Source organism: Gastrolobium bilobum, unplaced genomic scaffold (assembly GCF_033153095.1).
Source record: "Gastrolobium bilobum isolate Gb01-03AN ecotype WA unplaced genomic scaffold, APGP_CSIRO_Gbil_v1 utg1030, whole genome shotgun sequence".
NCBI lineage: Eukaryota > Viridiplantae > Streptophyta > Magnoliopsida > Fabales > Fabaceae > Gastrolobium > Gastrolobium bilobum.
Window position 1 is genome coordinate 390,584 of NW_026898359.1, and position 14,706 is coordinate 405,289.

General features: G+C 32.2%; 1 protein-coding gene across 1 annotated transcript; it reads left to right on the plus strand.

The window, feature by feature from the left end:
- The first annotated feature begins 10,824 nt into the window (after positions 1–10,824).
- On the plus strand, positions 10,825–13,491 carry LOC133315273 (transcription factor MTB1-like). The gene has a single exon (XM_061516864.1). It carries the CDS (start codon positions 11,272–11,274, stop codon positions 13,063–13,065), a length of 1,794 nt encoding a protein of 597 aa, XP_061372848.1. The 5' UTR covers positions 10,825–11,271; the 3' UTR covers positions 13,066–13,491.
- Positions 13,492–14,706: the final 1,215 nt, after the last annotated feature.

The window sequence follows — 14,706 nt, forward strand, 5'->3', positions numbered from 1 at the left end:
TTTTTTTAGATTAAATACATTTTTGGGTCCTTAACAAAAAAACACGGTTCCCATTTTAGTTCCTTACAAAAATAAATTAGTCAATTAGTCTCTAACAAATTCAAAATGGACCCATTTTAGTCATTTTGAGAGACTAATATTGGTCTTTTTTGAATTTGTGAGGGACCACGATTTCAACTAAATGGGTCCACTTTGAATTTGTTAGGGACTAACTGACTAATTTATTTTTGTAAGGGACTAAAATGGAGACCGTACTTTTTGTTAGGGACCAAAAAAGATATTTACTCTTTTTTTTAATTGCTTGATTGTTATTTTAAAGATGTGAAAAGTGTATGTTCTTTTAAAGAACATAAATTTAGATCATTTTAAAAGAGAAATAGATATAAAAAGAGCATTAGTTTTCTTATGTTGCAGATAAGAAGCAATAATTCCTGTATATACATAATACATGGGTATACATAATACATGGGTCTCGTCATTTTTTTTTCAAAAAATAAAAATAAAAAAATGGCACAAATTGTTATCTATGAGCAGGAATTATAATATATTTTTTGCAACAGTAGATAATGTTTTCCCATATAAAAATTGTGAGTCCTGTTAGAAAAAGAAACGTATGAATCTTATTTCTTTGTGTTTATCCCTCTTAAAAAAACTAAGTTTGTACACACATTTTTTCTCTAAAGATATCTGTTAACCATACTTTAGTTATATATTTTTATGGAGAATATAACTCTTATTTTTTATAAGAGTAGTTTTCTCGTGCTATAGAGAGAAGCCAGATGAGGCGTACCATTAAAGGAAAAAAGAAGAAAAAAGAAGAAGAGGAAACATGAGATAGTTATCTCATGTAAAATGAGAGTAGTATTTCCCTATTTTTACATAAAAATATGTAAAGTCTATGTGAAATTATGTGATGAGATCGAAGAGAAAAAAAAAATAACATAGGTCTCGTATACTTTTATGTGTTTATATGAGATAAAATTATCTTATAAAATATGATAGATATTAATTTTTCTTATCTTAATTGTTCGTTTCTCTAAAATATCATTTTGTTACTTTCTCTGGGTTTTAAATGCTTTTGATATGAGCTGAAATAAGATGCTATGATTTGTCTCTCACGTACGATTTTAAAGAGCATTTTTTTTACAGCTGAAGTGCAATTTTTACATTTGGTATTAATTATAATAATTGGAATTATTTTTCTATTCAACAACTACAATATAAATTATAATATTACAATAAATATCAATTTTAACAATATACACTTTTCAAAATTTATAATATTAAAATATACTTCACTATCAAATCTTTCATATGATATGAGTTTTTCTTATTTATTATTTGGGAATAATATCAAGCATGTCTCGCATCCTTTTAGTGATTAATATCTATTTGAGAGTTAGCCTGATGTTATAACTAAAGTGTTTATAAATTAGACTGGATCTGCTTTGTAGAAAATATTTAATTAATTTATTTTTTATAATATTATTTGATTCATTAGTTTTTAAAATATTAATTTTATACATATATATAGCCAATATATATTCAAAATAATTAAAAAATATTAAATACAAATTTACACGAAATCATCAAAATAAATTGAACTATAAATTTAAATTCTAAACATAACTATAAAATTTCTCTATCCCACTCCTCATACAATATATGTCAAAATATAAGAAGAGAAATTAAGTCCGACTTGATGCATAATAATAAAATTCCTTAATAAATATGAATGATATAGATATTCTTTATCAGAATTAAAAATTATATATAAATATGATAAATTTATCTCCGTCGAAGAAATATTTTTTCTTATATATATATAGGTAGAGATCCACTTACTATCAATTAAATTTACCACTTACTGTTTACAATTTTTTTTTTCACTTCCTATTACCAAATCTTAACAGTTAATTTTTGCGAATTTGACGGTTATAATTTATTGAATGTCATTTATTAATTAATTTTTAATTTTTAATAAACTATAGTAGTCAGATTGGCGAGAATCAACTATTAAGATTTGGTGGTAAGAAGTGATAAACTTAATTTGTGTCAATATAAATTTTATCATTTTTTAAATTTTAGATTTGAAATTCAAGTTATTTCAAATATTTTTTTACTTTTGATTTTATTTTTGTTCTTTAAATTTATCTAATTTAAAATTGGTTTTTTTTTTTAATTTTAAACGCCCCAATTATTATATATATAATCTGCAAATATGACCTTTATTATTAAAAATTGAAATCATAAATGGTCAAAATAGTAATAACATATTTTCAAAAGAAGTTGACAAATTTTTTGATTGTCTATTAAAATTTAAACATTAATGAATAAGATCGTATTCATATATACTAATTAAGTTATGATACTTTTTACTTTTTGCTCCCAGATTAAAACATTCTGTCTCTTTTTTTACCATTATTTTAAATAAGCAATGGTAATTCGTTACTATAAAAGTTTGCTACATGTTGAGGTGAATTATACATCCATTGTAATGATTTAAATCTTAAAATTACTACTTTGATGATAAATTTACAAAACCACCGTCCTGATCCACAATTATATATATGGGAGCGTTGTAGTATACCAAAATTTAGACAAGCTATTTTAGTCGTCTATTAACGCTCAAGTTTCAAAAGCATGAGTCAATGCGGGCTCCATCAAAAAATATAAACTGCTTCAATGCTGAATTCCAATAAGAAAATATCTTACAATTAAATATAAAAAAAGAATAACTTCGAATTTGAATCACTTTTATTTTATATTTGCCTTGTGTTCCACTCAAATTACGGCCTCCATGAGCTATGATGTTTCGCTAAAGTTTGAAGAAGTGCTTTATCTCTAAGAAATCAGGCTTTAAAGTTTAAACCTCAAAGAAATCAAAATGTGTTTCGTTTCCTAGGAATCCTTTTTCGTCTCACTTTCAACGTCATGAGTCCATAAATTAATGCTTTGTGAGTTTGATTGTGTTTTCTTTTTGTTGATTAAGGTTAGCAAATCGCAAACACACCTGATCAAATCTAGTTTTACTTTTTTGCGGATCACACTTGTCGTTAATTATAGCGTAATAGAAACACACCATCGAAAAAGTGAAGAGAATACCTGAAAGAAAATTACTCATTACTCTAACAATAATTGCAAACATTTAGTAATCTATGGAATTTCGGAAACAATATATGACAAATAAATATCTCAAGAAAAATAAGAGATTATCATGAGTAATTAACAGGATGTATTTATTAGTAACTAGTAATTCTTATACTCGGGTGTTGAGTATATCCCCCCATGCTGATTTTTTAAAACAGTTTCTTTTATATAATTTGTTAATGTATATATGCATATTTTAAGAATAAAAATAATGTTATATTTAATTCTTTATTAAAATGTTTCAATGCTTTTAAATGTGAAAAACATTTATACTTTCACTGAAGAATTTTTTTTTTTGTTACACTTATATAAAAATGAATGGATCTCATTTTAAAGAGAAAAAAGATAAAAGTTATAGGAATCCACTAGCTTTTATATGAATGTGGCAGAGAAAAAATTTATGCATCAAGAGTAAAAATATTAAACTCTTTTTAATTTTTGTAAGATATTAAATATTTACAATTTTTAGTTATTCTCGAACTTTTAACACGTCGTATGGATACACATCAATAAACTCTTCTTTTATTAGTCATAAATATATGCTTATGTAATTAATATAATCTTTATGACTAAAAACTAAGCTCGTGCAATGCTACATTGTAGTTCTCTTAAATATTGTCTTTTTCCATTTTTATTATAATTAGCTGTCTATTATAGTTTATAATTTTATGTAATCTTTTAAATTTTTTATCACTGAAATTTAGTGATATGGAATTATTATAACTTAATTAGTGATTTTGAACTCTGAATATGAATTTACATTAAAAATTTAGCAAAATCTTTTGTCGCCCTTATAATCTTGTCCAATCAAATCAAATTCATTATTTATTTATAATTATGAAGTAATGATAGCAACATATTCGTAGAAAACTCGTAATAAATAATGTCAAAAGCACACTTTTTTCCCTTTTATATATGTATGAAAACGTTATTATATAGTAGCGCATCTAAAAGTTATTTTTATTTAAATAGAAAGATAGCTTTAATTATGAACAAACCCATAAATAATTCCGTCTTAGAATATTTAAAATTGCTTGTTATTTTTGAAAATTTATTTTTCATTTAAAGGTGGTAATTAAATGAATGATATATGACCCAAAGTGATTGATCGAGATAATGGATAAATCTAGCCTTTTAGGTGTTAAGGTTTGTTAAGAAGATATAATATAAAATTATTGAAGACTCGTCCCTAATAAGTTTAAGCTTTTAGGTAAATTAATTGTTTATCATGATATCAAAGCCAAGATTATCACGAGTTCGATCATCATCATCTCTCACTTTCTAGTTGACCTAAGTTCAGCACAATATAAAAGGGGAAGAGGGGGGGTTGTGCAGTATTCATGCTTCAAGTCAAAAAAGATGCTTCAAATTCAAAACGATCTTGCGTGAAGGGGTGTATTGGAGTGATATAATATAGAACCATTCATGGCGCATCACTTACCATCTTAAGCATGATTGTTTATATAGTATCAGAGTCGAGCCAACGTCAATAAGTGATCAAGAGTTCGATTCTCACATTCCTATTATAATAATAAAAATAATGGAATATTGTGGAATTTCTTAACACATGTAAACTGAGCCTGATACATCACCCGCCCTTCAAGTCCAAAGGATTTTTGAGTTAGAGGGCATGTTAGAAAATTATAAAATCATTAATATAGCCTTACCCAACGACTTAAACTTTTGGTTGAGATGATTATTTATAGGGTTAAAGGTGTTTATATGAGTTGTTCCGCTGTATGCTATGGTGGAGAATGAGAGGTGGTGTTTCCCTTGTAGACTGATGATACTTTACCTAATATATGCAAGAGTGTGAAAGCGCAAGAGGCAATAAGGATGGTATATATAGGCATGTTCACAAAATATTCTAAAATGTGGGTGATTATATACACAATTATTGCACGTGGTTTTTGTTTTTGTCGTGGAGGTGATGCGTACAATTATGACGAGATATGGAACTCGAGGATCAAGAGAATATTGAGTGAAAGTAATATTTTGTCTTGTAATAAAGATGGATCATCCCTCTCTGGCTACTCGTACTCCAACTAGTTTGGAGTTGAATCTCCCTGTTAGTGCCTTCGTGAACAGCAATACTGGTCAATGGAACTTTCCTTATATTCGTCAATATCTCAATGATCAAGCTGTTGCAAGGATCCAAGCTGCTCTCATTCCTAGCGCATCGGATGGAAATGACCGCATTATTTGGAGAAATCAAAAGGTTGGCTGCTCTTTAGTTAAAACCGCGTATTATAACATGCTTGGTTTCCCACTCATGCCGTTGAAAAATTCTTGGACTACCATATGGAAATGGCATGGGCCTCAACGTGTTAAATCTTGTATGTGGATCATAATGCATGGCCGCCTTCTTACTAAAGACCGCACATCTAGATGGAGTGGGGAATCTGGTCATTGTAAAATATGTCCTGGTGAGTTGGAAACAAACCTCCATGTTCTAAGAGATTGTAAGCATGCTAGAAGTGTTTGGAATTCTCTGGTTTCAGCTAATCGGCAAAGCTTATTCTACAGCTTGGATCTTAGAGATTGGGTTGAAAATAATATCTCAAAAGCTTGGAATCAAAGTAATTCAGATGATTGGCGTGATGTCTTTTTTATCTCTTGTTGGTTCATTTGGGGATGGAGGAACAAAAGTGTCCATGATACTAACTTCAAGCATACAACCCATGGAACGCACATAATTGCTATGTATATAGAGGAAGTTCGTAACTGCATGGGTAGGAAGGCTATGGCTACTACTAGCATTCATCCAACTCGTATGAGTTTATGGAAACCTCCAAGGTTAAATTGGGTGAAGATTAATATTGATGGGGCAGTTGAAAGGAATACTGAGGTGGCTGCTTGTGGTGGAATTATCAGATCTGATGATGGCTCTTGGTTGGGAGGCTTTGAGTATCATATTGGTGCTTGCACTCCTTTAATGGCGGAGCTTTGGGGAACTCTAAAAGGTCTGGAATTGGTTTGGCAACTGGGATTTAAGAAGGTGGAACTAGAAGGAGATGCTTCTGAAGTATTCTCTTTGCTTGCTGATTGCAATGCAGCTTGTCAGCCTCGTATAGTGGCTAAGATACAAGCACTCATCGGTCAGGATTGGGAGGTAACGCTTTCTCATATTCCAAGAGAAGCTAATTCCTGTGCTGATTGGTTAGCCAAGTCTGCTCTTCACAAAGATACTGGATTCTGGAGTCATAGAGTTATGCCGTTTCACCTTGCTCAGTTATTTGATCACGATCTTCAGGGAATCTCCTCTTGTAGGGGTATAGACCCTGGATAGTTATTTTTTGTTTCTGGTTGTTAGTTTGTTTTTGTTTGGGGCTTCGCCCCTTAATGTTATCAAAAAAAAAAAAAAGATGGATCATCCAATGACCCATTTGACATGTCCGGAACGTTAACTTTTCAATAAATTCATGAAAAAATTGAATAAAATGAGGATCAAAATAATATTAAGTGAAAGTGATATTTTGTCTTGTAATAAAAATAGACCTTACAATGACCCATTTCACACATCCGAGACATAAAATAATAAATAAGTTAACGAAAAAATAATAAATTGAATAACAGCGACAATAATTTTATTAATATACATAGATATTGCACGAGTTTTTTGTGTTTGTCATGAAGGTGATACGTACAATTATGACGAGAAATAGAAACGGAGGATCAAAAGAATATTGAGTGAAAGTGATATTTTGTGTTGTAATAAAGATAGACCATACAATGACCCATTTCACATGTCCGGAACACTAGCTCATCAATAAATTTATGATTTGAGGATAAAGAAATATTCAGTAAAAGTGATATTTTGTCTTGTAATAAATATAGACCTTACAATAACTCCTTCCACATGCCGAGACACAAAGTAATAAATAAATTAATGAAAAATAATAAATTTAATAGCAGTGACAATATTTTATTCATATACGCAGTTATTGCCCAAGGTTTTTGTGTTTGTCATGGAGGTGATACGCACAATTATGACTAGATATGGAAACGGAGGATCAAAAGAATATTGAGTGAAAGTGATATTTTGTGTTGTAATAAAGATGGACCGTACAATGACCCATTCCACATGTTCGAAACACTTACTCACCAATCTATTTATGAATAAATGAATAAATTGAGGATACAAAATATTCAGTTAAAGTGATATTTTATCTTGTAATAAATATAGACCTTACAATGAATTATTCCACACGTCTAGGACACAAAGTAAAATAAATTAATAAAAAATAAATAAATTGAATAGCGGTGACAATATTTTATTCATATACACATTTACTGCACTAGGTTTTTGTGTTTGTCGTGGAGGTCATATGTACAATTATGACGAGATATGGAAACAGAGGATCAAAAGAATATTGAGTGAAAATGATATTTTGTGTTGTAATAAAGATGGACCGTACAATGACCCATTCCACATGTCCGAAATACTAACTTATCAATACGTTTATGAAAAATTGAATAAAGTGAGGATAAAAAAATATTCAGTGAAAGGGATATTTTATCTTGTAATAAATATAGATCATACAATGAACCATTCCACACGTCTGAGACACAAATTAATCAATAAATTAAATAACAATGACAATATTTTATTCATATACAGAGTTATTGCACGTGGTTTTTGTGTTTGTCATGGAAGTGATGTGTGCAGTAATGACAAGATATGGAAATGAAGGATCAAAAGAATATTGAGTAAAAGTGTTAATTTGTGTTGTAATAAAGATGGGCCGTACATTGACCCATTCCACATTTCCGGAACACTAACTCATCAATAAAATTACGAAAAAAATGAATAAATTGAGGATAAGAAAATATTTAGTGAAAGTGATATTTTGTCTTGTAATAAAGATGGATCGTACACTTAACAAAAAAGATGGATCGTACAATGACCAATTTCACATGTTCGAAACACTAACTAATCAATAAATTAATGAAAAATAAATAAATTGAAAATTAGTAATAATATTTTATTTATTCGAGAATTAAAATTTTTACAAACACCAATAAAAAAATGTATTAAAAATAAATAATCTCAACTTAGAAGAATATCTTTTGCCCACACTAACTGTGATTTAGTTTCGTTTGTTAGATTTTCTTTGTTGGTAGGCAATATAGGATTCTACATATTATGAACCTGACATAAAGACCCATGCTTTATAAGGTCTAGAAAAGACTAACAGCTGAGAGAAAAATTAAGAAAATATTTCTTAATTATATTGGTAGCTCATCAATAAATTTATGATTTGAGGATAAAAAAATATTCAGTGAAAGTGATATTTTCTCTTGTAATAAATATAGACCTTACAATGACTCATTCCACATGCCGGGACACAAAGTAATAAATAAATTAATGAAAAATAATAGATTTGATAGCAGTGACAATATTTTATTCATATACGCACTTATAGCCCGAGGTTTTTGTGTTTGTCATGGAGGTGATACGTACAATTATGACTAGATATGGAAACGAAGGATCAAAAGAATATTGAGTGAAAGTGATATTTTGTATTGTAATAAAGATAGAACGTACAATGACCCATTCCACATGTCCGAAACACTTACTCACCAATTTATTTATGAAAAAATGAATAAATTGAGGATACAAAATATTCAGTAAAAGTGATATTTTATCTTGTAATAAATATAGACCTTACAATGACTTATTCCACACATCCGGGACACAAAGTAATAAATAAATTAATAAAAAATAAATAAATTGAATAGCGGTGACAATATTTTATTCATATACACATTTACTGCACTAGGTTTTTGTGTTTGTCGTGGAGGTCATATGTACAATTATGACGAGATATGGAAACGGAGGATCAAAAGAATATTGAGTGAAAGTGATATTTTGTTTTGTAATAAAGATGGACCGTACAATGACCCATTCCACATGTCCGAAATACTAACTTATCAATACGTTTATGAAAAAATGAATAAATTGAGGATAAAAAAAATATTCAGTGAAAGAGATATTTTATCTTGTAATAAATATAGATCATACAATGAACCATTCCACATGTCCGGGACACAAACTAATCAATAAATTAAATAAAAATGACAATATTTTATTCATATACACAGTTATTGTACGTGGTTTTTGTGTTTGTCATGGAAGTGATGCGTACAGTTATGTCAAGATATGGAAATGAAGGATCAAAAGAATATGGAGTAAAAGTGATAATTTGTGTTGTAATAAAGATGGACCGTACAATGACCCATTCCACATTTCCAGAACACTAACTCTTCAATAAAATTACGAAAAAATGAATAAATTGAGGATAAGAAAATATTTAGTGAAAGTGATATTTTGTCTTGTAATAAAGATGAACCGTACACTTAACAAAAAAGATGGACCGTACAATGATCAATTTCACATGTTCGAAACACTAACTAATCAATAAATTAATGAAAAATAAATAAATTGAAAATCAGTAATAATATTTTATTTATTTGAGAATTAAAAATTTTATAAACACCAATAAAAAAATGTATTAAAAATAAATAATCTCAACTTAGAAGAATATCTTTTGCCCACACTAACTGTGATTTAGTTTCGTTTATTAGATTTTCTTTGTTGGTAAGCAATATAAGATTCTACACGTTATGAACCTGACATAAAGACTCATACTTTATAAGGTCCAAAAAAGGCTAACAGCTGAGAGGAAAATTAAGAAAAGATTCTTTAATTATACTAATCTTAATGCGACAATGATCAATCAAAAATTGGACCTCGATATTCCTATAAGGTCCAGAAATCCACTTCTGGCCGATATGTCATCTATAAACATACATGCACACTCTAAACCTTTTTTTTTCTTAGCCATCAGCCTATCACTGTACACAAATCACACCATTTGGCTATACTGTTACTATAGTGTATAGATATATGAAAGAGGACACCCACTCGTACAAAAATATTACCAATATTTGATTGAACATTTCTATCACAAATAGAGAACACTATCATAAATCTTTATTTAGGTAAGTGGTTCCCCCTAACCTTGCAAGGCAATATATAATCTCCTAATCTAAACTTCAAACAAACAATTCTTCATCTAGATATTGTTAATACGTGATGACATCTATTTATAACTTCATCCATAAAAGAAAAATTGCTAAAGAGACGAAAAGTGGTACATTAATCATATAATATATTAAATCCGAATCATACATCCTTTTGCCATGTTATTTTTTATTTTAAAGCTATAAATTTGAGGGGTCATCCATAATGATGGTTTAAGTGGAAAATGTATTTTTTTATGAGTTTTAATTGATAAAAAATATTTTATAGTAAAAAACAACATTCAAAGAAACCTAGCGGAGTCCGTGTTTTATTTGTCAATTGGGAAGAGATAATAAATTCTCTTTATTATTATATTAATAATTCCGTGGTTTGTTTTGTGGAGCAGAGTAGAGAAACAAAAGCAAGCAAAACGAGCAAAAAGCATGATAATTGTTGCCGACTAACTCTGAAGTCTGGACCTCCAACCAAATAACTATAGTAATATTTTAATCCTAGGTTGACCCAACCATGGTTTGAGGTTTGCAGTTAGAAGTTGGAGTGCGAAACGCGCAGGGTTCATTTCTCACTTGTGTGGTGTCTCTACCCTACCATATACCCATTCATTCTTTGTTTCTTCATTTTTCACACTTCACTTTGTTACGAAGGAACAAGAGCCTTCCCCCCCCCCCCCCCCCTTCGTTTTCATTTGTGAAAATACCTTGTTAGAGACATCCTTTTTGTTTCCTTGCACTCTCAGTTTACTCAGAATGTCTATTTTACCATAGACAATTCCTGTAATGCCCATGCCCATGCCCATGCCTTGTTTTGTTCCCCTTTTGCCAGCTTTGCCTTTGAAGATTGTTTTGGTTTGAATCCCAGTTCTTGTTTCTGTCTTTCTTTTTATATATTAAAATTTTCTGGGATTTCTCTGGACCAGAAATTTACAAGATCTGAGATCGTGTCAGTGCCTAGTTAGAGGTTTTGTTGCTTTATGAGATGGAAGCAGAGAAAAAATTGTATTTCTGTGATTGGCGGGGTGCGTAGGATTGAGGGGTTGAAAAATTGGGGTTTTTTTTTTTTTTTGAGAAATAGAGATGAAGGTGGAGGTTGGCTTAGGGCGCGTGTTGTGGGATGATGATGAGAAGGCCATGGTTTCAGCTGTTCTGGGCGCTCGAGCTTTCGATTTCTTGGTGACAAACTCTGTGTCGAATGAGAGTATGTTAATGGCTGTTGGGAGTGACGAAGGTCTGCAGATGAAGCTGTCGGATCTCGTGGACCGTCCGAACGTGTCCAATTTCAGCTGGAACTATGCTATTTTCTGGCAACTTTCGCAGTCAAAATCTGGGGATTGGGTTCTGGGTTGGGGAGATGGTTGTTGCAGGGAACCCAACGAGGAAGAAGAGGGTGGAGTTAGAGGAATCCTGAGCCTTCGTATCGAGGAAGAGACGCAACAGAGGATGAGGAAGAGGGTTCTGCAGAAGCTGCACACAACTTTTGGTGGTTCAGATGAAGACAATTACGCTTTTGGGCTTGACCGTGTGACTGACACGGAGATGTTCTTTCTTGCTTCCATGTACTTCTCTTTTCCTCGCGGGCATGGTGGCCCAGGTAAGTGTTTTGCATCAGGGAAGCATTTGTGGCTGAAATCTGTATCTGATTACTGCGTGAGATCTTTCTTGGCTAAATCAGCTGGAATTCAGACTGTTGTTTTAGTCCCTACTGATTTGGGAGTTGTGGAGTTGGGTTCTGTGAGAATGCTACCTGAGAGCTTTGAATTGTTGCAGGCCATCAAATCTGTGTTCTCCACCCAATCATCATCATACCCTGTGGTGAAGCCACTTTCACCTTTACCTGCTGTGGCTGCGGTGAATGAGAAGAAAAGGGACGAGAATGCCCTTTTTCCTGGTTTGGCAGATGGAGTTCCTAAAGGTTATCTGAACACTGCTCGTACTCATTTCAGGGAGAAACTTGCTGTTAGGAAAATGGAAGATAGGCCATGGGGAGGCCACGGCCACCCCAATGGAAATAATACCATTAACTTTCCTAATGCTCGAAATGGTCTTCATGGTTCAAGTTGGGGACAGCCTAACCCTACTGAAATTTTTGCTCCTAGGTCCTCCACAAGCAATGTTCAGGAGCTAGCTAATGGTGCGAGACAGGATTTCAGGCTGAGCAACAACTATCAACCGCAAAGGCAGGTGCAAATTGACTTTTCTGGAGCCACTTCAAGGCCTTCTCTGAGACCAATCATTGCTGAATCAGAACTTTCTGATGTTGAGGCCTCTTGCAAGGAGGAGCAACCGAGTGCTACCGATGAAAGGAGGCCCAGGAAGCGTGGCAGGAAGCCTGCTAATGGAAGGGACGAACCCCTTAATCATGTGGAAGCAGAGAGGCAAAGGCGTGAGAAGCTGAACCAGCGTTTCTATGCCTTAAGATCTGTTGTGCCAAACATCTCCAAGATGGATAAGGCATCGTTACTTGGTGATGCCATTGCTTATATCAATGAGCTACAGGCAAAACTCAAGATCATGGAGTCTGAGAGAGAGAGATTTGGAAGCACTTCAAGGGATGGATCAGTCTTGGAGGCAAACCCAAGATCAGAAGATAATCAGAATAGAGCTCCTGATGTGGATATTCAAGCTGCTCAAGATGAGGTCATTGTAAGGGTGACCTGCCCTCTTGATACTCACCCAGTTTCAAGAGTAATACAAACATTCAAAGAGGCACAAATCAGTGTTGTAGAGTCAAAACTCGCTGCCGCAAATGATACAGTGTTTCATACATTTGTAATTAAGTCCCAAGGATCTGAACAGCTTACAAAGGACAAGTTGATTGCTGCATTTTCCCGAGAATCCAACTCCTTACAGCCATTGTCATCTGTTGGGTAGCAATTAACATTAGAGTCCATAGGCATGATACATAGAGAAGAACCAATTTCTAAAGCTTCCTCAAAAATTTTGTAACGGCGGAGGATCAAAAAGGAAAAGGAAAAGGAAAAGCAGTGGAACTAGAGTAGTAGAATAATAGCTCCTATTAACCGTGTAGGGCCAGCCTATTTATTTATGTTTGTTTACAGTATACACAGTTTATCAGAAATATTATAATTCCTGCAATGTCAATTGTTTTATTTAGTTTAACCAATCTAGCCACCATGGTCAAAAGGGTTTGTTTCGGTCTTTTAGGCCATCTCTCTCTCAGTTCTTATTTTCTTTCTTGTATTCTACCAAGTTCTGTGCATAAGAGGAAAAGTATTATTATCTGCTTCCTTTGTCACTTGTAAAGAGGTCCTGTCTCTCTAAATTTATATATTCTCGTTATGCTCTCTTCCTTGGGGGAGACATATATAATTGTAAATTTTTTTTTTTTTTTTTTTTTTTTGGGCCCTCTTGCAAGTATACTTTTCTGTGGTTTTGGTTTTATGGTTTAGGCGGTTTCATTGATAGAATTGCCTTTCTCATCTCTGCAATTTGCATTAGGATTAACTTTTTGACTATAAATAAATCTCATAGGTCTTGTGCTGGGAAATCAGATACAATGGCAATTGAATGAGCATGGACATAATTTGTCTCTGCTTGCGAAGTGAACGGTGAGTGTTATCTTAAAAGAGAAAGACGGAAAATAATAATAATAATAATAATAATAAAGTTGCATCACTTGTTTGGAAGTTAGAAAATGGATACAAATAAAAAAGGGGGCAACACACATCCGCATAGTTGATCCTTGGTTTTATCAGATCATCTAGCTGCAAGACCATAATAAATGGATTGCATTCTCAGGTACAAGCATCGCTTTATTTTTTATGCTATTGTTTCCTCGCCTCTCCTCTCTATCTCAACAATCAAATGAGGTCGAATCTTTGACACATGAAAAGGAAGAAAAGTATCTTAAACTCTAGACCGTTGCTGTGTTATTACTTGCTTTCTATGTCGGATTTGAGGTAGCTTTAATTAATTCATGCAGAAAAGAACCTTAGTTTAAAGGGTTTTTTTTTTTTTTCAAAAAAAAAGGGTTAAACTTCTCCTGTTATTTAATTAATATTCCCAGGCGGCAAATAAAATAAATGAAAACACAAGTACCATTGTGAAAAAAAAAAAAAAGGTATTACCAATGTGTTCAGTGGTCCTGCAGAATACGCGTCGTGTCCTATTTTGAATTTTGAATTGTGTAAAACGTTCACGTGCTGAACAACTAACGAGTTATGCATTGACAACAATCATGTGGTGCATGTGTTTCCTTTTAAAAGTGATTGAAAGTTAGGATCTTGAAAAAAAAAATAAAAAAATTAAAAGAGAATATTGGGAAAGAAAGTGTGACAAAACTCATCTCACCTCATTTGTAGATTTGTAGTTGTTACCGCAGCGCGTGCCGAGTCAAATTTGCGTGGACTACTTGCTTCTCTGTTTTTTGTTTTTTGTTTTTTTGCTTCCCAACCAAAAACCACGGCTGAATGCTACTATCGTCCCATGCTTTTTGTATTTGAATAATGATAAAGTCTGCATTATTTTTTTGTTTGGTAAGCGAAGTCTGCG

Bases quoted from the DNA above. Each gene is read 5' to 3' on its own strand.
- LOC133315273 (XM_061516864.1), top strand. From the start codon at position 11,272: ATGAAGGTGGAGGTTGGCTTAGGGCGCGTGTTGTGGGATGATGATGAG.